The following is a 24,259-nucleotide window of genomic DNA, read 5'->3' as shown; positions in this document are numbered from 1 at the left end:
ATCGTTGACTACCTCGAAGCTGTAGTTCTCAAGTTCCACAGTTGGTCCGAGTCTACTGGACGTCTTGCGCGTTGATACTTGGATCAGCTTGGTCTTCTCGCCGTTTACTGGCAGACTCCTTCTCAATTTGTTCAAAGGTGGCTGTTACCGCTCTCAAAGTTCGACCCATTATGTCGATGTCATAGGCGTAGGCGAGTAACATGTGTTGTTTGGTGTACAGAGATCCATTTCTGTTCGCCTTTGCCTCTCGTATGACCTTTTCCAGCAGGATCTTAAAGAGGTCACACGACAAACTGTCACCTTGGCTGAAACCTCGTTTAACTGCTGATCTTGTGCCTGTTAAAGTTATCCTGCATAGCCGAATTAATTTTGCAGGAATGCCAAACGTAGACATGGCGTTATACACCTCTGAACGGATAGGGCTGTCGAATGCGGCTTTATTGTCGACGAATAGGTGGAATGTGTCGATGTGTTTTTCGTGGGTTTTTTCGAGGATTTGGCGAAGAGTGAAAATCTGGTCAATGGTGGGTGGCGTAGGGGATGATAGATACGGTCATATGCTGTTTCTAGGCTCCGATAGGTCCATTCCGACTTTAACTGCTGATCTTGTGCCTGTTAAAGTTATCCTGCATAGCCGAATTAATTTTGCCAATGTAGACATGGCTTTATACACCTCTGAACGGATAGGGCTGACGAATGCGGCTTTATAGTCGACGAATATGTGGAATGTGTCGATGTGTTTTTCGTGGGTTTTTTCCAGGATTTGGCGCAGAGTGAAAATCTGGTCAATGGTGGATTTGTCAGGTCTGAAGTGGAAATCTTGTCAATGGTGAATTTGCCAGGTCTGAAGGCACATTGATATGGTCCAATAATGTCATTGACCATTGGCTTTAGTTGTTCACACAGCACACTGGATAGCACTTTATATGCGATAGGAAGGAGACTTATTCCTCATATCGTTTTGTCTCCTTTTTTGTGCACAGGACACAGGATGCTGAGGTTCCAATCATTGGGCATGCATTCTTCTAGCCAAATTGTACTAATCAGCTGGTGCATGCTCCTGACCACCTATCTAGAATAGTTCGGCATGTAACCCATCGGCACCTGCTGCTTTATTATTCTTCAGCCGATTGATTGCTATTTTGACCTCATCTTGGCTAGGTGGTATACATTCTATACCGTCATCTATTATTGGTTCTGGGGTATCCTCCTCACCGCTACTATTTGATACCAGAAATTTTTCACAGGTTCCCTTCTTTACCTCTACATAAGGATGTGCATGCTCCAAAGCCTTCGTTATCGTGTTTTACCCGTTGGTACAACTTTCGGATTTCATTCTGACTCATATACATCTCGATTTGCTCACGCTCACGTTTTTCTTGTTCTTTCTTCTTTTTTCTGAAAACACGTTTCTACTCTCTCACCTTTTCTCCCGATAGTTCTCCATCGCATCACGTGTTGCTACTGTCCGCAGGGTTGACCTAAACGCTGCGTTTTTTCATATCAGTAGCATTACGACACTCCTGATCGTACCACGGATTTCTTGATGGTGGTCTTTGGTATCCAACTGTTGCTTTTGCTTCTATACTATTATCGGGAAAAGGGGTGCTTTCGTCAAGCAATTGGGTAAGTTGAGCGGAGTAGGCTTCCGCTATCTGTTGTGTTTGCACTTTTTCGACGTCAAATTTTCGTGTTGTGCTAGATCGCACCTTTGCTGCTACATTAAGACGGTTGCGTACCTTGGCTGCCACAAGGTAGTAATCCGAATCGATATTCGCTCCCCGGATCGATCGGACGTCTAGAACACTGAATGAATGCCTTCCGTCTATCACATGATCGGTTTGATTTTTCGTTGTTCGATCGGGAGCAATCCAAGTGGCCTTGTGTATATCAAGATGCTTGAATCTGATGCTGCTAACTACCATGTTTTTTGCTGCCGCGAAGTCAATCAACCTCATGCCGTTGTCTGATGTTTCTTCATGGAGGCTGAATTTTCCGACGGTGGGGCCAATGATATTTTACCTTTTGATTTTTGCATTAAAATCTGCTGGACGAATTTTTATTGTCATGGCCAGGGCAAGGATCATATGCTGTTTCTAGGCGCTCGTAAAATATGTCTTTGATCTGTTCATCTTTATCTTCGGTCGGAGCATTGGCGCAAATGAGACTGATGTAGAAGAACTTCGCTTTTATACGGATTATAGCAATTCGCTCATCTACTGGAGTGAATCTGAAGACGAGGTCTTTTTTTCTCCTGTTAACCAGAAATCCGCAGCCAAATTAATGTCTCGATTCATGGCAGCTATGATACAGTGCGTAATCGTCCGAATTACTTATGCCAGTCCCTTTTCATCGCATTTGTTGTAAGGCAATAATATCGGATTTGTATTGCTTGATTACATCCGCCAAAGCGAACACTGCGCCTGTTCTGTACAACGTGCGCACATTCCAAGTGCAGATTCGCAGATCGTGGTCCTTGATACGTTTGCGGGAGTCGTCAACATTAGGGGGGTTTGGTTTTCTTTTTCTTTGCTTTTTCATAGTAGATTGGGTTTTCCGAGAGTGGGCAACTAACCTGACGCCTCAACTCATCTGTTTATAGTTCTTATAGGTGAACTCGCGGTACATATTAGCTGACTATTTCATCGGGTGATGAAAATAGCTCCCCAGGTGGCACCGCGGCCTCTCCCTCTGACGGAATAGTCTTCAACACAGCCTTACATATTTCCCCTGGTAGCCAATTCTGATTTTCCTAAAATAAAATCCGTTGGAAAAAGTCAGGTTAATTTGAAATAATTTCTTTAGTCCCCTGCTTACCTTGCTTGTAGCTGGCCGAACATGTCTGATCGACGGCGAGTTACGATATTTCCGCGGCACAACAAATTTGAAAATTGGCCGAAGTATGGAGAAGTAGACAATCTCGGCAACGGAAATGAAACTGAAACCCATAAATAGGCCCAAAATGCCACCGGTATTGGCTGGAAATTTAAAAAAGCAAAATTTTTCAAACGAGGAATCGGGGTCCTACAACATTTTTTTGAACTTACACAAAAATTCCGTAAACCCAATATAGACATTTTTCAATTCCGCATGTACCACCGATTCACGATAGTAGAAATGCAGCACGGCAATATTCTTTTGGACCTCCTCCTTGGGCATGGACGCCAATATTTCACTTTGTATCGTATAATTATGCATAGCAAGGGGTGAGCTAAAGGCATCCGGCACAAATTTCAAATCAAAACAGGTTGTCTCACAGCGTGCCGTGCAGTCATCATCAGTGACCCTGGAATATTCCACCCTGGCCTTATCCGCACAAAACATCCGACTGACATTACAAAAGGTGGCATTATCATAGATAACCGGCAGATAGAAGGGTATACAACCACACCGTTCGATTAGGAACGCCGAGAGGCATACATGTTCACAATGGGCCTTTGTGTAGTAACGATAGAAAACGAGCGATTCTTCATTGAGGAATACACAACGACGTCGTTTGCGATTTATCGAACGTATGGCCGGGGAGGATTCGCTAATTTGGGCATCAATACGAAAATTGGTTGTGGCGCCCAAGGGTACAATAACGCCTGATTCACCGACCAGCGGTCTATCAATGGGTGTGGCAAGATTTACTTTGAACCCGGCACTGTTGCTCGTCGAGCAGTAGTATTCATCTACTTCGGCATTTAGGATGACAGAAATGCCCATGGAGATGCCGGTACCTAGGGAAGGGGTGATGAAGGGGGGTTAGAAAACTAATTGGTTTCCTGGCTGTGTGGGAATTTACCTAACGTTGGCCGTGGATAATATTTAGGGGGTAAATTTGCCTGATAACCCATTTCAGGATTCCAATCAACCGGCACAACATCAGCAGCAGTTTTAAGGCCATCCAGTGTGCGATAGCTGGAATATTAAAAAAAAATATAATATATATTTTTTTCAACGCCTGTTTTTTTAAATATTTTTTCAAAATCTGTTCTTTGTTGTGAATTTTTTGCACCTACTTCTTTATATAATTCAATTTGGGATGCAATGTGTTGAAGGCGCAGCAGAGACCCTCATCCGTTACAACTTCACGAAACAGCTCACTGCAATTGTAGGCCACGGAACCGATTAAACAGGCAACCATCATACGAGAGCAGGGTTGGGAATGCTGAAATCTTGAGATTAATTTCAATACTACATTTCCATGAACTACCCAATACTTACCGCAATAATAAAATCCAAAGGATCCAAATCATTATTTTTAAATTCTCGCGAATTTTCCCTTTTACTATCATAGGCTATTTCCGAATAGCATAAATATTGTAGAAGGGCATGTTCCTTGGAGCCTCTGAAAAAAAGAAACCAAAATTTTTGATATAATTGCCTCAACCTTTTTAATAGGGGTACAAAAATGCCCTTACTTGCTGTAATTAGCCACCTTCGAATACACGGCCTGATTCATGTTACACAAAACCATGGCGGGTAAGGGTAGCTTCACTATCGGTGTCGGATGTGGACTTATACCAATTATCACCGGGGTACTATCCCATTTGGCATAGATATTGGCTACCAGGTGTACCACCATAATGAAGCAAAACACAAAGGCGGTAAGGAAAAATGATCTGGGGCAAAAAAAAAAATCAAAAAACCTCTTCGAATTTTCGTAATTTTTCACCACTTACTTTTCCCACTTTGTCAGCGAACTATCCACCAAATATTTCAAACCATGCAGGGTGGTCTCTTGTAGGTATTTCTTCAAATTCCCCAGACAATAGATTTCCAATTCCTTTCTCCTCTTCAGTTGTCTTCGCTGAATTGGATGGGTCATGTTTGCAAGGTTCGATGGTTCAGTGGTAACTGAACCCCAATCCATTTAAATGAAACATAAATCGCTTATTTTGGGGAGTGGGGAATTTCCTGGTTTAATGACAGGAGTTAATGACCCTTTAGTCATTTGTTACGTTAATGACAATTTTTGATTAAATTGAGCAGGTTAATTATATATACATAACCTATACCCTGAAAAAATATCTTTAAAAGAAAATGTTCTTAAAAGAAAGACATGCTGAAGAATTCGCCTTAACGGTCAAGAAAATTCTGTCAGCTTGGTAAAAAATTCACAGAAAGAAAAAAATTAGAATAAGAATGAAATGCTGAGTCAAAAGGAAAGTGCTGCAAAGAAGAAGGCGGTGACGGCGAGACATTTAGCCAGTGAAGCTTCGATTCTGAGCATAGCGGCTGCAGATGAAAGGAAGGAGGCGATGGAGTCCCTTACCCTAGAAGATAAGCTAGGCAGAGCCTCGGCACCGACCGAACTTCAGTTGGGAGATAAGCAATTTAATAACGAATATGAACATGTACGCAGAGGCTATCGATGAAATAGATACGACTGTGGTACAGTCCCTATATGACTTTATAGAACAGTTGATTAAGGAAGCACCCTATGAAGTGAAAGACGATCCGGTAGTTCGGGATCGGTGGATGAAGATATTGGAGAAGTAAACCAATATGACAGGAGGTTTTAGGCCAGCCCAAGAACAAATGAACAGCTTTCATTGCATTTGGAGGAGAAAGGCCGTATCGTGGCGGAGTTACGGGCAAGGAATAATGAGCTAGAAGTTGCTATAAAAAGATCGGAAGACGCCAATGGTTGCCTTAAAGAAAAGACGCAGGCAAGATATGGAGAGGCTAGAGATATATGCATCGAATTGGACTATCAAGTTCGCAAAAGCTTAAACGTGAATTGGTGGCGGCTGCAGAGAAAGCCCAGGCTGCAGAATAATCATGGGAAGAAGAGAAAAGGAATCTTTCGAACTGGATCTTTCGGAGAAGAATCGTCGATCAACAGAGGTCGAACAAGACAAGCTGGCGAAGCAAGTGGTCGCCAATGCCGCAGACAGCGAACGACACCGCGAAATCCAGTGGAGAAAGGCCGTGACGTGGCGGAGTTACGGGCAAGGAATAAAGAGCTAGAAGTTACTCTAGAAAGATCGGAAGACGCCAATGGTTTGACTTAAAGGAAAAGCCAAAGGCAAGATTTTGAGAGGGAAGAGATATATGAATCGAATTGGACTATCAAATTCGCAAGCTTAAATGTGTATTGGTGGCGGCTGCAGAGAAAGCCCAGGCAGCAGAAAAATCATGGGAAGAAGAAAAAATGAATCTTTTGAAAGAACTGAATCTTTCGGTGAAGAACCGTTGATCAACAGAGGCCAAACTAGACAAGCTGCCCAAGCTAGTGGTCGCCAATGCCGCAGACATTATGGCAGCGAACCACACCTCGAAATCCTGTGGAGTGCAGATAAAGAAGCTGTCTGAAGAATTGGTTCTTTCGAAGAAGAACCGTCGAACAGCAGAGGCAGAATGTGATCAGTTGGCCATACGAATGGTTGCCAATGACAATAAGGAGCGGCAAGTAACTAATATTCCATTTATTCATAGTAATAATCCATTTGCACAGGAAATAGCTGCAGTCGGAAAAGAACGATGCGGTGGCTGATGAGGAGAAACCAGTTATGGCACAATGTTCAGTTGGGAAAAAAAGGTCATAAGACGCCAATGGTTGCCTTAAAGAAAAGACGCAGGCAATATATAGAGAGGCTAGAGATATATGCCTCGAATTGGACTATCAAGTTCGCAAACTTAAACGTGAATTTATGGCGGCTGTAGAGAAAGCCCAGGCAGCAGAAAAGTCATGGGAAGAAGAGACAAGGTATCTTTTGAAAGAACTGGATCTTTCGGAGAAGAACCATCGATCAACAGAATCCGAATAAGACAAGCTGGCCAAGCAAGTGGTCTCCAATGCCGCAGACATTATGGCAGCAAACCACACCGCGAAATCTGAATCTGAAGAATTGGCTCTTTCGAAGAAGAACCGTCAAACAGCAGAGGCAGAACTGTGATCAGTTGGCCATACGAATGGTTGCCAATGACAATAAGGAGCGGCAAACAAGGAGCAGTTAATGAAAGATGTGGACGAAGTGAAGCTGAAGAAGAGGATTGCCGATTGTGCAGTCTTAAAGATGTGTTTTCTACCAACTATCGCTTAGCATTTCAAACTCGTTTACCTATTCGTGTTTTTCGTATACTCACGCAATCATTCGGTGAGTTTGATCGCAAGTACCTGAAGATTTCTTGTGATGTTTTTAGAAGCCTATACCAATTTCTGGTCGGAAGACTAAAAAATATTTGTTGGGCGCCATTGTCATATAACATTTTCTATAGAGTATAGTTTCCTATTGCCTAACTATATACTAACTTCATGTTGGAAGTCTAAAAAATATTTGTTGGGCGCCATTATGTCATAGGCCATTTTTATACAGAGTATAGTTTCATATTGGGAGTCATTAAAATTTGTATTTTCTACCAACTATCCCATAGCCTTTCAAACTCAATTGCCAATACGGAGTTTTCGTATACTCGCGCAGTAATTTAGTTATTAGGATCGCAAATAAGTGAAGATTTCTTGAGATCTTTCTAGGAGCCTATACTAATTGCTGATTGGAAGTCTAAAAATATTCGTAGGCGCCATTTTACTAAAGGCGTTTTTCGTGTACTCTCTTAACAATTCTGTTTTTGGAATCCCAAATACCTGAAGATTTCTTGTGATCTTTCTAGGAGCCTATACAAATTTCTGGAAGTCTGTTAGCTACTTTCAGAGGTCATTTCCATATTGAGAAGAGTTACTTTTACCCACCTTAAAAGGGAATGTTAACTTGCGATCACGTTCTCTGTATTGTTATGCCTATAAACATATGAGGTTATTTTTCCAGACTTGATATTGGGAGCGATTAAGAGCTGCATAATAAACTATAATACCAGATAGACAACAATGGAATAGCGGAACACTAGTTCAGATGCCGCCTGGTAACTGTTGCTACACAGATGGCTCTCGACTAGGGTGAAAAACTGGACTGGGACTTTTTATCGAAGAACCGGGTACCACAGGCGGAGGTTCAAGCTATAACAGAGTGTATTAACTGGTTAATTTCAAACCAAGGACAAAATACAACAAATATTATTACGGACAGAAAGCAAGCTATAAAGGCAATATCTTCCAGAACAGTTAAATCCAAAACTGTACTGGAATGTATAAATACCATTAATGATTTCTCACTTGGATGTCTATTGGAATGTATAAATACCATTAATGATTTCTCACAAGAAGTACCTGTACGAATTATATGGGTACCGGGTCACCAAGGAATCATGGGCAACGAGATATCAAATCAACTAGCCAGGAGTACCACTGCACTACCCACAATACAGGTGTATACCGCCAAACCCTTTAGCAAAACACGCCAAGAAATGAGGGAATGAGCACATGAGACCCACAAAACCCTTTGAGATAATGAGGGGACAGGAAAAATTACCAAAATCTTATGGGGCGACCAAAGTGAAGACAAAACTAAGCAAATCCTAACGATAAACAAAAAAGAAATAAGCCGACTGACGGGTATTCTGACGGGACACCTCGGCCTGAAGGCACATCTACTCAAGATTGGTTGCGAAGGAAGTGGAACGAGTGCAGAGCGTGTGGGGATGACAGTGAAACGCTCTGGAACATTTCCTGTGCCATTGCCCAGAATTTACATGCCTTCGCAGACTATTCTTGGGAAATGACACTCTTCACGGACTAAGCGATCTGAGGGGGTGTGAATGGAAAATATTGAAGGAGTTCGCAACAAAAAACACGGAATTTTTAGATTCATAGGGTATCAAACCCAAATGTTTTTCCTCATATGGCTTATGTGTATGTCCTTTTCATGTTGGACATGTGGTGGATCATCCACCCCTCTTTTCAACCTAACCTAACCATGTAAAATAAGTTAAAATGAAATACAGTAAACCCCGCTTAATTACCTCAGATTTTTGAGCAATTATCCGTGAAAGGTAATTAAGCGTGAACGGTTAATTACCTCGCTGGGGTAATTATTCGTGGACCCCGGTTAATTACCCAGCAAGGGTAAATATCGGTGGACACTGCTGTTTTTTCTTTCTTTTTTGCTTGAGATATTAACTGGAGCTTTAGTTTGATAGACACAGATGTATTTCTGGGGGACATTTCACGAAAACTTTCAAAACAATAGATTTTATGTGCACATGTGTGGCAAGTGCACTAGCCATTTTAAGTGAAGTTGCCAGATTTCAAAAATACATTGGGTAATTACATGGGACAGATTTAAAAGTAACGGTTACTTTGATGTAGGTTATTTAGGGGCAAATCAATGAAAAATGGGTAATTATAAGGAGGTAATTAAACGTGCAGTTTTGTAAGGGATTGTACTGAAAATATTAAATCTTAAATCGGATTAATTAACCGTGGAAGGTAATAAGACGTGGAGGTAATTAAGCGGGGAATACTGTATAAATTTAATTGAAAGGAAAACACGTTTTTAGCTATGTCCTGATTTATATTAGGCGAGTTTACTTGCGGCAATTTTTATCGTTCTCTTTTGAACTTGCTTCAATCGTCTATACAAGGCAATTCGATTTCAAAAATATTTATTTTTTGACAATGTTCTGGATTGATGTAATTTCAAATTACTGACACTACAAACAAAATTCACAAAACGAATTGCCAGAAAATCGTCGGTACGAGCAATTTTTTTTTCAATTTCTATTCCCCTTGCCCCTCTATCCTTCAAACACAGACTTGCCGCAATTAAACTCGCCTAATATAAATTGGGACTATGCGTTGAAAAATGTCAGATAGACACAAACACTTATTGCATATATTTTATAGTTGACAGAAGAAGCCACCAGTTACAGAGTTGCTTTTTTGTTATTCACCTCAAGTTGACCTACCTTCTACTATTGTGTCATGATGCAATAATAAGGTGATGTATCAAAACAAAAACCGTGGTTTTTGTCTCGACCATCTGTCAAATTTTTCCATATAATATTTCACGTGGTTGGCAACACTGCACATCAAACTCAAGTAGAAATTACCCACTTTGACAGTTAATCAAGACATCAGCTGCGCTAAATGGACTACTTATTCATTGTGCCATGTAATGTACCATGGTGTAGCCCTATATGTCAGGAAAATAAAACAATTTAATTTTTGTTTTAAATATTTTTTAGGACATTTATTTAACTCTTATTTTGTTTTAGGTTTCTTTTTCTTCTTCTTATATTTGTTTATTTAAATTTATTCCCTTTTGATGTTTAATTTACGTTTATAATTATTTTTATTTTTTGTGTATATATATTTTTTATTTATTTTTGTTAAGTTTAATTTTTATTTTTTAAGAAAGCAAAGCACACTGACAAAAAATTTGAAACATTTGCCCGAGCCGATGCTTATAAATTTTTTTTATTTGATTAAGGTGTAAATGTTGATAATGTTTTACCATTTATTTTAAACATTTCTGATTAGATTTAATTGTTTAGCACATTTAGGTTTAAGTGTTTGATTTAAGTGTGTGGGTATGTTTTGTTTAGAAAAGGTTATTAAGATTACTTTTAAGATAGTTTAGAAACACAATAAAGGCGTTAAAGATTAAGAGTCTAAACGCAACCAGAGAGTCACGAGTCAGCGTCATACGATTTCGCCGGCGTGAAAACCAAACGGAAGAGTTAGCGTTAGCGGCACAAAATGTCAATTATTTGTTTTCATTTTCTGACAGAAAATTTTACGTTGTGCAAACCAAAATCAATCTATTATTTAATAAACAATAATGTCAAGGAACTTGGATAAAATTATTGAAAAAAATATTTTTCTTCCATTTTATTATTAATTCGTTAAAAAACATCCACAATCTTTGAAAATATTTGTTTTTTTTTAACAGCACTGCCATATGTTTTGATATAAATTCTCATTGAAATTTGGTAGCACTGTTGATTTTTACCTAAAATATGGCAACTCAATTGAGAGCAAGAGAGAAATTTTGAGTATGACGCTGAGCAAAAATGAATAAAATCTATTCTAGTGTCATGCCGCTAGACGCAAACGTCAGCCGTCGCGATTTCCCGTTGCCAATAAGAAACACAAGGCAAACGACTGTCGCTGACTCTAGACTCTATGGTTGCGTTTAGACTCTAAACGTTTCATAGTGGACATTGAGTTTGGAGCTGCCACAACAAAATGACACGGCGTTACTTTTGCTGTGGTTGGCAACGCCTTTACTGTGATTATTTGTTTTTTGGCCACACATAATTCAATGCCAACTGTCAAACGTTTGTTCTGTCTTTGTCTTTATTTTGTTTCTAACCTTAATTTATCAAAAAATATGTATTTAATTTTTTTTTGTTTTTTTTTTTGGAAGATTAAAAATAAAAAATAATTAAATATCAGTTGCTTAATTTTTATTTTGTATATTTTTTTAATAATTAACAACGATTTGGGTTTTGTGTGTAAATGGGGTTTATATATATTTTTATTGAGATATTTTATTTGTTGTTGTAATTTTTATATATTAATATTTGTGGCAAGTTGTTGTTTGTTTGTTTTGACATTTATGCAGGTATGGTGAAATGTTTACTTTTGTTTTTATTTTTTAAGCTTCTTCTTCTTTTTTTGTCATTTTTCTTAAATGGTCTTTGGTGGTGGATAAAGTTAATAAATATTTTGTTGTTAAGTTTATTTTTTATTTAAATTTATTTAAAAACCTTGTTTAATATATTTTGTTTTTGGGTTTGCGAATATATATTTTTTTTAAATTTATTTTTATTTTTTTTATAAATAAAATAACATTTATTAATTTTTTTATATATTTAGTTAATTACAAAATATTGGTGTTGCACTCTTTAATACTAAATTATGTTATAGTAGAAAAATTAAAATATAAATTTGAACTGAAAAATATAAAAATCTTAATTATTTTATTAAATACCTTTTATATAGTCCTGTTTTGAAAATTAAAAATAGCAAAAATTTAAAAAAATCATGTTTTTCATTTCCCATTCTTCTCACCATTATTCAAGAGATCCAAGAGGTTTTGTTTTTATTTTTATATTTATTTTTCATATATTTTTTAATTTTTATTTCGATTCAGTACAATTTTAACAAGTTGTCAATTTGTTTTGTTGAGTGTAAACATTGTTGTTTAAATAAAATATGTATTTAAATAAATATATTTGTGTTATTTTGTTTTAAATAAATATTTTTTTAATATTTAAATATTTTGTATTTAATTTGCGGTTTTGATTTTCATGTCATGCTTAGATCTGCTTGAAACCTCTTTATATCAACGAACCCTTTTTTTTGTGTTAAATGACCCATATTTCTGTTTATTTGCATTGTGTTTCTTCAATGTTAATCTCTTGTTTCTTTACATTGTTTTTTGAATGCGCAATTAAATTCGTTTTGAATTTTCTACAGTATTTTTTTCTCAAAATGTATATTTAATTGTAGTGATTAGATTTTTGTTTTATGTTTTTCTTTTCATTTTTACAAATTGTAATTCACCTTGTTTAAAGTAATTTTAAAGTAATTTCGTTACCAGATTCTTGTTTTTTATATTTGAGGGTTATTTTTTTATCTTTGGATAGTTTTAGTATTTCTGTGTGTGAATGTGAATCCCCAATTTCCATTATCGAAATTTCAAAATGCGGTTAAATGATTTCCAGTGCAAATTAAGCAATATCTGGTTGCTATAAAATGCATTTCTCTAATAAAAGTACGTTTAGATTTACGGCAAGCCATTCGATTTCAAATGCCAATTCCCTAGCGTATACGTCAAATATAATCCGATGATTAAGATGTCGAATACGCTACGTTTGAAATCTAGTGGACTTAGTAGTCTATACGCGCTCTAAGGTTTGTTGAAAGAAGTTTCATTTTTATAAATGTATTTTCAGACAATATGTCTTGTGTGAACGTCAGTTTAGAAATTATTTTTCAAATCATAAAATGCAACACTGATTTTGTACATATTTTGAAGAAAGCTCCAAACATTTTTGGAGATGATCGAAGGCATCAACTAAGGATTTTTTTAAGACAACTACAAATGGTTCCAGTAGTTCTACTGGAGAATAAAAGACAATTTGGTGCTCATCGGGTTTTAACAATATGGAAACAACTGAAGAAACAATGAGGCTCTTATGAAAGCTAACTTCCCACCGAACATATTTTTCCGCGGAACATCAATTTGATGGATCATGGTACGAGATGCAATAAGATGCGTTACCTGTTTTATTATAAGAAGACACAGACTATCTATCATCATACTTAGATTGCATACTCTTCGAAGCCTTTCTACCCTCGCCCGGCAAGACACCAAAATCTTATGGGTCAATAACTTTAACTTATTTTCGGCACTGAAACGCTTATCCAATCCTTAAGAGTAGATTTCGAGTAGACCAGACAATAATCGGCTGGGCCAGTCGTATGCTAAGGAATAAATGGATACACTGTAGCCTATAAGACATAATTATCAGGAACCAAATAGGCCACTGATGTGGATCAAAATGTCACTTCGCCTGCCAGATCACAATACGACCCTACTGGCGGAGGTTGAAACTATAACGACATGTCTAAAACCGTGTCTATACAAAATGATATCTGACCATCACGAATATACTAGAGTTGAGCAATGGAGTTCACGAAGCGGATCGATCTTTCTCTTTCCTTGTTTTTAAATGAACTAATTTCGTAAGATGGTTCCATTGTTCCAAGGCCTATTGATAAGCTCATCCTGGGGATCAGCTGCCACTCATGTTTGTTGTCAAAATCCCTTATTGTGTAAACAAAGCCCTAATTTTTGACATAAGACTTGAGAAAAAAACAGCGGACTTTCGCTAGCTGGGTGATATTATTAATATATCTTGCATTGTTCCATATACTTAGTTCCGACCATGGAACAATGAGTAGTTAGTTCATTTGGCGCAGCTTATGACATGATTAACTGTCAAAAGGCGTAATTTCTATTTGAATTTTATTTGACAGATGGTCGAGACAAAAACAAGAGTTATTATTGCATCATGGTTCCGATGACCAGTGAAAGGAACCAGATCAGATAAAGGAACGATATCAGAAAAAGGAAATATAGGAACTAAAGAACTGGATCTGTTTCTTATCGTTCGTTTATCGGAATAATTTCAATGAACTAGTTTGTTTCGGAACTACCCAACTCTAGTTTATACGGACGCGTCCACAGGTGACAAATAGTGGGAAGCTCAATAATTTATTGGTTAGCTGCGAATGAAATAAGCACTCATGCATAGTCAGCTGATGGCTCAGATTTTCAAATTGGAAGAACTGCGCGCAATACCGACGCGCAGTTCTTATAGATCAAATATTCTTGTAACAAGCCAGATAAGTATGTAAGCATTGTCAAAGGTTCCAAAGGGAGGGTCTCGGAGTGGTAAAGGCAAAGTTTTTGCTCCCCCGTATAACGAACCAAAACCCATAGGTTTCCTCGCTAATTCCCTAAATGATGACTTCCAAACGTTGAGGTATTATTCGAACTTCGTCCATCAGTGTTTAGGGTTTGCAGTCAGGCTTCTGACTGAAAAGCGAAAAGTTGGAACCTTTCATGTATCATTACCCGGGTTTTGCAAGGTTTCGAACCCAATTCTTGGTAAATGGTACTATTCACGATCCGAAAACAACATAAAACGGTACATGCAGTAGAACTTTTTGCCGGTTAACCTCAATTATGGGATTTATTTGTCATACAGTAATAAAATTAATAGTTTATATATGCTGAATTTACTAAATCCAGTATAATGTAAATGTACTATAAGTTAGGTGATTGAAAAAGAAGTCCGAACACAGAATTCCTAGACGCTTAGAAATACAACATCTCAAGATGCATTTTTCTAACTTTCTTGCTTTTCTAGAGAGCACAACAGGGTCTTTCACTGCCTTTTGTGAATGTCCTTCTATTGCACATCAGGTGGTGAAAAACATCGATCTATAAAAGCTAACCCATATTTATGGAGTCTTTATTGAATCGAATAATATACTTTTTGTAATAATATACTATCTTGTCTAAAAATCGAAGTCGACTTTTGATCTTTGAGGAAATTGCAAAGTCGGCATTCGATTTCTTCATAAATTTTTGGTTTATACAGGCACATGGCACAATGAATAGGTAGTCCATATAGCGCCGCTGATGTCCTGATTAACTGTCAAAGTGGGTAATTTCTACTTGAATTCGATGTGCAGTGTTGCCAACCCTTTGAAATACTATATGGAAAAATTTGACAGATAATCGAGACAACAAAGATTTTTGTATGATACATGACCTTATTATTGCATCATGTACAGGCATGTCACAGAAATGAATTCCGTTCGGAAGTGGAATTAATTCCATATTTAGCTTCTTCAGAAAACGGAAAATGAAATTTTTTTTCGGAAAGAAATCACTTTTGATTTTGAAAGTGGAATTGCATTTATTTGAGAACTTGTCACTTTTAAATACTGTGAAATTACTTTCAATAATAAAAATATTGTTTTTGATAATAAATTCACATAAAAATTCACATTTTTGGCTTTTTTCAAAATTTTGTAAATTTTAGTTATCAATTGTTTTTATCAATAAATGATGCCATCAACATCAAAGGGCTTAAAACGAGCAACCTCAGGAAATAAAGAAAATAGCCGTTTGGATATTACATTATCCCCTTCCCACTCAGCAAGGTATATTTAATAAGGTAGCCGCATCGGCCCAGCTGTTGGTGCAAATAAATGTCAAAAATGTTGTTGTAGTGTTGAACCAAAAAATTAAAAAACAAAATTATAAATGAAAATCTCTGAATTTCGAAGAGCTTGTTTGGCAATACTTTTATTAACATTTTCTACAAGAATTTGTGTAAAAAAATCTTGTCAATCTGTTTGTTTTGGCAAAATATTTTTGACATATCAAAATACAACAACCGATGTTTGTTGTAGTAATTCGCCGATGCGGCTACCTTGTATATCCACCTTGCCACTCAGTATGTCATTAACTGTCACCGTCGCCGAAACGATTTAGAGCGCGTACCTCATGTACTCCTAAAACAGTACTTTTTCAATACCCCGTTGATTAATTTGAGCTTCAATCACAGAAACAATAGAAACTCCCGGCATTTTTTAAACAAATATTGTGTTTTCACTGGGATTTAAAGAAATAAGATTACTTTAAAATGCAACATTTTTTCCCGATTCTCTTTTACGTTGTTTTTAATCACATGGTTTTGTTTTGATTATAGCAATGTTGCCATATTTTAACTAAGCAAAGCGATTCGTTTCAGTTTTCGGAATTCGTAAAATCGATCGGAATCTAAAGAAGCTAAAACAAAAACGGTTGAAATGCAATTACGGAATTGAAACCATTCCGATCAGAATCTGTGACATGCCTGATAATTACAAAGCCCAAAAATTATGCATTCCAGAACTTTATGTTTTCTGATGCCAACTATTTATATTATGGCATAATTACAGAAGAAATTAATAATGGCAACACTTTTTAATTTGGAACTCTTCTATCAATTTGAAATTTGTTTGACATGACTTGTATAATAATGCATAATTATACAAGGTAGTCTCATGCAGTCATATGTTTCCATTTTTTTTTTCATAAAATTGCCTTTGACAGTATTCATATTTCAAAATTTTAATGAAAATATTTTCCTTCGAAATGTACGCATATCATGTGTTCAGTGGCAAAAATTGTTAAATCATTTAAATTTATAAAAATTTTTAAGTTCCTTGTCTCTAAAACTTATAAATATAAGATTTAACAACCATGGTTAAATCTTAAGAGCAAAGTTCAATTTTAGAAAATATATATTGTTCAACTTATTGAAAATATGCCAATCGATATACATAAAAATGTGTGGAATTTATTTTTCATTTTATTTAAATTTGATAGATGAGTTCCAAATAAAAAAAGGGTTGCCATCATCAAATTCTCAATGTTACAGTTTTTATCTCACCCTGTATATTGAATAAAAATAGATTTCCCCACAAAATGTTTTTGTATTAGGAAAGATCAGACGTTTTCGAATTGATTTGTAGTACGACCTCTTCATAGGTCAGACACCTGGCCCTCAATATATTCTTAAATGTTTTCACCATTAGTTATTCCTAGTAGACCCATAAAATAAAATACTTTTTTCTGGCTTCAAAATAACTATATAATTTTGTTGGTTGCTATTTTACGACACTCTGACCACTGTGCAATGCATAAAAATTTTCATTAATTTCAAATTTCCCATTAAAATACAAATTTCATTAATTAATTTAATTTTAAAGTGAAAAACTAGCCTGTGTAAGCACAACATAACACGAAGAGAGAAAAAGAGACGATTACCCAAATAACGTAACGTACGCAAGCATGAGTAACGTGTGCACTAACCACATTGTTGTAAATCACTCATTTAGCCATTGTTTACATTGTCGCAATGAAATTTGTTGACATGATTTAAATGATGAAAATATACGAAAAAAATTAAAATATTCAATATGGTTATTAGGGATTGTATTAAGTAGAGTATTTATATAGTGTTTTTGTGTTAATGTTTGATTTATTTTTTTTTCTTATTTATTAAGATTAATATATTTAAAGATTATTATTAAATATGTTTTATTTTATTTTTTTGTTGTTGTTTTCCTTTGAAATATTTATAATCTTAAGATTAAGTTTAGTCCCTAAATTTGGTATTTTACGGTTTTTGTTTTAATTCATACTCGTGTTTTGACAGCTGTCAGCTGTCACTCGTTCTTCATATCTCTAACTGTGTTTAAATAGCCATTCATAAAGTAAATCAATTTCTTTAAATTTTCATTTTCGTTATATTTGTTGTTTTTGTTTTCTTTAATTATTTTGTTGTTGTAAATATGTAAATATTTTCTGTTGTTTTTGGTTTTTATTTATTTAATAGTTTTTTTATTTTATTTATATTCTTTGTTTATTTTCACTTGTTGTTGTTGCTGTTGTTTGTCCATGTTAACTTAAAATATTATAAAGGAATGTATAAAATTAAGTTTAATAAATATGGGTTGTTGTTGTTTTTTTGTGTTTTTTTTTTGTTGTTGTTTGCTTATATGAAGAAGACATTGCTTGTTTCCGGCTCAAAGAGAATGTGTTTGTTTTTTTTTTTTTGCGAATTTCGTTTGAACTTTTTTTTTTTGTAACACATATTTATGTATGTATATAAATAATTGTTTCTTGATGAATATATTTGTATGTATGTATAAATGTATGTTTTATATCTACTTTGTAGTTATAAGGAGGCGGGGGGTTTTCATTTCTGTTTTTTTTTATTTTTTTCTTCTTCCTTGTTTCATTTTTTTTTCGTTTTGTTTTAGGATCTCAGTTTTCGATTTTTTTTCACTCCACATTTTTAAACACCTTGACTCAGACTCTCCTTAGACAATGGCAACATTGTCTGATGATGATGATGATGATCCATGGCCTGATGATGATGATGCGGTATTATAAACGGCGATGTCAACATTTGCAATGGACTAAAATTGGAATAACTAAAACTTTAAGCTGTAACTTTTTTGCGAAATTTTTTGAAACTTTGGTGATTTTGAAATTTTACGAAATAGGGGAACTTACTCGGGAAAATGTGTAGTTGGTGTGGGTGTTGTTGTTACCGGATTACGTACCGCATGCAGCGCTTGGGCATTTTTGGTTCTAGCTAATAGTGTCATAACCGTGCGTTTGGTCGGATTCATACTGGAACGTGGCACGCCCAGCAGAGGGCGTTTGCGTGTTAGATTGCCAGCTAAGAGAGAGGGGAAAGAGAAGAAAATTTAAAAAAAAATGGATTTTTACAAAAAAAAAAAAAAAAAAAAATACCATTTACCAAAAATCGGACGAAAATACATATGTGGGACCTATATCTAAATCTGAACCGATATTCTGGAAACTTAGCACACCTTATTCTAGACTAAATTCAGTACGCTATGCCAAATTTTGTGAAAATCGAAAGATATATAGGGGCTTTGGTGCACTATTTACATTAAATCGGACGAAAATATATATGGGAGCTATATCTAAATCTGAACCGATTTTCAGGAAACTGAGCACACATTATTCTAGGCTTATTTCAGTAAGCTGTACCAAATTTTGTGCAAATCGAGATATGGTAGCTATATCTATATCTGAACCGATTTTCACGAAACTTAACACACATCACCCTAGACCTAATTCATTACGCTGTGCCAAATTTCGTGCAAATCGAAAGATATTTGGGGACTTAAGTGCACCATTTACCTTAAATCGGACGAAACTGTATATGGGAGCTATATCTAAATCTGAACCGATTTTCACGAAACTTAACACACATCATTCTAGGCTTAATTCAGTACGCTGTGCCAAATTTCGTGCAAATCGAAGCATATTTAGGGACTTTGGTGCACCATTTAACTTAAATCGGACAAAAATATATATGGGAGCTATATCTAAATCTGAACCGATTTTCACGAAACTTAACACACATCATTCTAGACCTTATTTATTACGCTCTGCCAAATTTCGTACAAATCGAAAGTTATATAAGGACTTCGGTGCACCATTTACATTAAATCGGACGAAAATATATATGGGAGCTATATCTAAATCTAAACCGATTTTCACGAAATTTAGCACACATCATTCTAGGCTCAATTCAGAACACTGTGCCAAATTTCGTGCAAATTCGTGAAAGATATTTGGGGACTTTAGTGCACCATTTACCTTAAATCGGACGAAAATATATATGGGAGCTATATCTAAATCTGAACCGATTTTCACGAAACTTGGCACACATCATTCTAGTCTCAATTCAGTACGCTATGCCAAATTTCGTGCAAATCGAAGAACATATAGAGTCTTCGGTGCATAATTTACATTAAATCGGACGAAAATATATATGGGAGCTATATCTAAATGAGAATCGATGTTCATGAAATTTAACACACATCGTTCTAGACTTTATTCAGAACACTATGCCAAATTTCGTACAAATCGAAGGATATATAGGGACTTTTGTGCATCATTTACATAAAATCGGACGAAAATATATATGGGAGCTATATCTAAATCTGAACCGATTTTCACGAAACTTAGCACACATCATTCTAGGCTCAATTCAGAACGCTGTGCCAAATTTCGTGCAAATCGAAAGATACTAAGGGACTTTGGTGCACCATTTACATAAAATCGGGCGAAAATATATTTGGGAGCTATATCTAAATCGGAACCGATTTTCACGAAACTTAGCACACATTATTAAGGCTCTAAGGCGTGGATTTTTTAAAGAATTTTTATAGCCCTCCTAAAGGCCTTAAGGCGTCGATTTTTTAAAGAATTTTTATAGACCTCTAGCAGGCCTTAAGTCGTAGATTTTTTAAAGAATTTTTATAGCCCTCTTAAAGGCCTTAAGGCGTGGACCTTTTATAGAATTTTTATAGCACTCTTAAAGACCTTAAGGCGTGGATTTTTTAAAGAATTTTTAAAGACTACTTTAAGGCCTTAAGGCGTGGATTTTTTAAGGAATTTTTCAGAGGTCCTTTAAGGCTTTAAGGCGTGGATTTTTAAAGGAATTTTTCAGAGGTCCTTTAAGGCTTTAAGGCGAGGATTTTTTAAGGAATTTTTCAGAGGTCCTTTAAGGCTTTAAGGCGTGGATTTTTTAAGGAATTTTTCAGAGATCAGAGATTTTTTAAGGAATTTTTCAGAGATCCTTTAAGGCTCTAAGGCGTGGATGTTTTAAGGAATTTTTTCAGAGGTCCGTTAAGGCTCCTTTAAGTCGTGGATTTTTTAAGGAATTTTTTCAGAGGTCCTTTAAGGCTCTAAGGAATTTTTCAGAGATCCTTTAAGGCTCTAAGGCGTGGATTTTTTAAGGAATTTTTTCAGAGGTCCTTTAAGGCTCTAAGGCGTGGATTTTTTAAGGAATTTTTCAGAGGTCCTTTAAGGCTCTAAGGCGTGGATTTTTTAAGGAATTTTTCAGAGGACCTTCAAGGCTCTAAGGCGTGGATTTTGTAAGGATTTTTTTAAAATCCCGTCATTTTCATAAAATACCCAAAGTTCCCTAGAATTTTTCCAAAGGACTACTTTTTTAAGATTAAATAAATGGGAAAACTTAAGTTTCCACCTTTTTTAAAAACGCCACCAACCACAAACAGAAATTCCCAAATTTTCCCCCAAAAACTCTGTTTTTGATGAATTTCCAAGGCCGTATTAAGGGAAGTGCTTCTTTTTTGAACTTACCTATATTAATTGCCTTTACATTTCTCAGGGCAGGATGTAACAGTGTTCCCGATGTCTCTAAAAAAGTCAATGCCGAGGCGGCTGTAGGATCTGTGTCTGTGGGAGGTAATGTCAGACCTGTTGTGGGCTGGGTGGGGGCCAAACCGGTCATTGCTGCGGGATTGGGTTTTAAAATGCCACCCATGCCAGCGGCGGCTGCGGCCACGGCCGATAATTGTTGCTGCAGTGTTACGGTCATGGCACAGGGATGATGGACTGCAAAGGAAGAAATTCAGACAAAAATATAAAATTTAGAAATTTTTAAAAATCAAAATCCCATTCGGAAGTCAGAACTTACTTGGTGCCGCATTTGTTGCCAACTTCAATGGATCCGCTGCAATATTTGTTGTCACCATACCCGCCATACCATTACTGCTGGGTGCCCTTAACCTTTCCAATTTCTCCGTGGCCAAACAATCCATACCCGTTGATTCTTCCGATTTTTCATCATTCGATGTATCCATGTCGGTGATGCCACCCTCAATTAGATGATTGGGACTTGAGGCCAATTCCTGATCACTGGAATTGCCGCTATTTATGTTATTTATACTCCCATTGCCATTGGGGTTTGTTGAGGTGGTCAGTGCCTGCATTTCCCACATTTGTTCCTGTCGTATGTCATCGTGATAATCCTGGAAAGAGAAATCCGAACAAAAAATTAGAATTTTTTGGCTCAAAAATTGAAGAAAAAAATTCCAACAGGTAAATATCAAAGTGTTGCATTTCCCCCACCCTTCCACCATGTTGCTGCACTTGAGCTGAAGGTGGAACCTCCGTGCCGTTGCACACCATACTCTGCCATGGAACTTGTCAAGTGCTCACTTGGTACTTACTTACTCAAAGCTCTGAGCAGAGCAGAGGTCATCCGAACAAAAATATCATGAAATTATAATATTTTCCTCAAAATGCCACTTCAGGTTCTGCACTCAACAGAAAGTCAACAAGCAAAGTCGTGCAAAACGGACACCTTAAGCCTCAGAATGCAAAATATTCATAAAGAGAAGCGAGAACAGGGATGCAAGAGGGGTGGACGACAAAACACGAAATTAAAATATATTTGAAAAAATTTAACGGAAAAATTACAAAAAGAAATAGAACAAAAAAGGCGCCTGAAAGTATGCTACAACTTTTTAATTTAAACAACCCCTAGAAAACCTAATGGCCTGGATTTTTTAAAGAATTTTTGTAGCCCTCCTTAAGGCCTTAAGGCGTGGATTTTTTAAAGAATTTTTATAGACCTCTAGAACACCTTAAGGCGTGGATTTTTTAAAGAATTTTTATAGACCACTAGAACACCCTAAGGCGTGGATTTTTTAAAGAATTTTTATAGACCCCTAGAACATCTTAAGGCGTGGATTTTTTAAAGAATTTTAATAGCCCTCTTTAAGGCCTTAAGGTGTGGATTTTTTAAAGAATTTTTATAGCCCTATTTAAGGCCTTAAGGCGTGGATTTTTTAAAGAATTTTTATAGACCTCTAGAACACCCTAAGGCGTGGATTTTTTAAAGAATTTTTATAGACCTCTAGAACACCCTAAGGCGTGGATTTTTTAAAGAATTTTTATAGCCGTCCTTAAGGCCTTAAGGCGTGGATTTTTTAAAGAATTTTTATAGACCTCTAGAACACCCTAAGGCGTGGATTTTTTAAAGAATTTTTATAGCCGTCCTTAAGGCCTTAAGGCGTGGATTTTTTAAAGAATTTTTATAGCCCTCCTTAAGGCCTTAAGGCGTGGATTTTTTAAAGAATTTTTATAGACCTCCAACAGGCCTTAAGGCGTGGATTTTTTAAAGAATTTTTATAGACCTCCAACAGGCCTTAAGGCGTGGATTTTTTAAAGAATTTTTATAGCCCTAGAACACCTTAAGGCGTGGATTTTTTAAAGAATTTTTATAGCCCTCCTAAAGGCCTTAAGGCGTGGATTTTTTAAAGAATTTTTATAGACCTCTAGAACACCTTAAGGCGTGGATTTTTTAAAGAATTTTTATAGACCTCTAGAACACCCTAAGGCGTGGATTTTTTAAAGAATTTTTATAGACCTCTAGAACACCCTAAGGCGTGGATTTTTTAAAGAATTTTTATAGACCTCTAGAACACCCTAAGGCGTGGATTTTTTAAAGAATTTTTATAGACCTCTAGAACACCCTAAGGCGTGGATTTTTTAAAGAATTTTTATAGCCGTCCTTAAGGCCTTAAGGCGTGGATTTTTTAAAGAATTTTTATAGCCCTCCTTAAGGCCTTAAGGCGTGGATTTTTTAAAGAATTTTTATAGACCTCCAACAGGCCTTAAGGCGTGGATTTTTTAAAGAATTTTTATAGACCTCCAACAGGCCTTAAGGCGTGGATTTTTTAAAGAATTTTTATAGACCCCTAGAACACCTTAAGGCGTGGATTTTTTAAAGAATTTTTATAGCCCTCCTAAAGGCCTTAGGGCGTGGATTTTTTACAGAATTTTTATAGCCCTCTTTAAGGCCTTAAGGCGTGGATTTTTTAAGGAATTTTTATAGCCCTCTTTAAGGCCTTAAGGCGTGGATTTTTTAAATAATCTTTATAGACCTCCAACAGGTCTTAAGGCGTGGATTTTTTTAAAGAATTTTTATAGCCCCTCTAAAGCCTTAAGGCGTGGATTTTTTAAAGAATTTTTATAGCCCTCCTAAAGGCCTTAAGGCGTGGATTTTTTAAGGAATTTTTCAGAGATCCTTTAAGGCTCTAAGGTGTGGATTTTTTTAAGGAATTTTTCAGAGGTCCTTTAAGGCTCTAAGGCGTGGATTTTTTAAGGGAATTTTTTGAATCACCATAAGGCGTGGATTTTTTAAAGGAATTTTTTGAGTCACCATAAGGCGTGGATTTTTTAAAGGAATTTTTCAGAGATCCTTTAAGGCTCTACGGCGTGGATTTTTTAAAGGATTTTTTCAGTGATCCTTTAAGGCTCTAAGGCGTGGATTTTTTAAAGGAATCTTTCAGAGATTCTTTAAGGCTCTAAGGCGTGGATTTTTTAAAGGAATTTTTCAGAGATCCTTTAAGGCCCTAAGGCGTGGGTTTTTTAAGGATTTTTTTTTCAGATATCCTTTAAGGCCCTAAGGCGTGGGTTTTTTAAGGATTTTTTTT

The 24,259-nt window shown here is 36.2% G+C and overlaps 2 protein-coding genes across 2 annotated transcripts; both read right to left on the bottom strand.

Annotated features, from left to right (window-relative positions):
* Nucleotides 1-3,190: 3,190 nt before the first annotated feature.
* LOC133323640 (pickpocket protein 28-like) lies at nt 3,191-4,813 on the bottom strand. The gene is made up of 7 exons (XM_061532563.1): nt 4,668-4,813; nt 4,407-4,607; nt 4,210-4,333; nt 4,005-4,153; nt 3,788-3,903; nt 3,286-3,722; nt 3,191-3,211 (listed from the first exon to the last, which is right to left on the bottom strand). The coding sequence occupies exons 1-7, from the start codon at nt 4,811-4,813 to the stop codon at nt 3,191-3,193; spliced, it is 1,194 nt and encodes a 397-aa protein (XP_061388547.1).
* A 13,447-nt stretch (nt 4,814-18,260) lies between these two features.
* Nucleotides 18,261-21,947, bottom strand: LOC133323642 (uncharacterized). The gene is made up of 5 exons (XM_061532564.1): nt 21,888-21,947; nt 21,454-21,787; nt 21,117-21,371; nt 18,533-18,651; nt 18,261-18,385 (listed from the first exon to the last, which is right to left on the bottom strand). Exons 1-5 carry the CDS (start codon nt 21,945-21,947, stop codon nt 18,287-18,289), a joined length of 867 nt encoding a protein of 288 aa, XP_061388548.1. The 3' UTR covers nt 18,261-18,286.
* Nucleotides 21,948-24,259: the final 2,312 nt, after the last annotated feature.

The sequence above is a fragment of the Musca vetustissima genome, unplaced genomic scaffold (genome assembly GCF_032173495.1).
Source record: "Musca vetustissima isolate MV318-11 ecotype Yass unplaced genomic scaffold, APGP_CSIRO_Mvet_v1 utg227629, whole genome shotgun sequence".
In the NCBI taxonomy this organism is placed as follows: Eukaryota; Metazoa; Arthropoda; class Insecta; order Diptera; family Muscidae; genus Musca; species Musca vetustissima.
This window is presented reverse-complemented; position numbering and strand designations above follow the sequence as displayed.

Excerpts from the sequence above, each read along its gene's own strand:
- LOC133323640 (XM_061532563.1), bottom strand. The coding sequence starts at position 4,813 with ATGACCCATCCAATTCAGCGAAGACAACTGAAGAGGAGAAAGGAATTG. Across the intron at positions 3,904-4,004 it reads AAATTGAATTATATAAAGAA|CTATCGCACACTGGATGGCC; the intron begins GTAGGTGCAAAA and ends TTAATATTCCAG. Across the intron at positions 3,723-3,787 it reads TTATCCACGGCCAACGTTAG|GTACCGGCATCTCCATGGGC; the intron begins GTAAATTCCCAC and ends CCCCTTCCCTAG.
- LOC133323642 (XM_061532564.1), bottom strand. The coding sequence starts at position 21,947 with ATGGTGTGCAACGGCACGGAGGTTCCACCTTCAGCTCAAGTGCAGCAA. Across the intron at positions 18,652-21,116 it reads TGTAAAGGCAATTAATATAG|CTGGCAATCTAACACGCAAA; the intron begins GTAAGTTCAAAA and ends CCTCTCTCTTAG. Across the intron at positions 18,386-18,532 it reads ATGCCCAAGCGCTGCATGCG|TCCATTGCAAATGTTGACAT; the intron begins GTACGTAATCCG and ends TTCCAATTTTAG.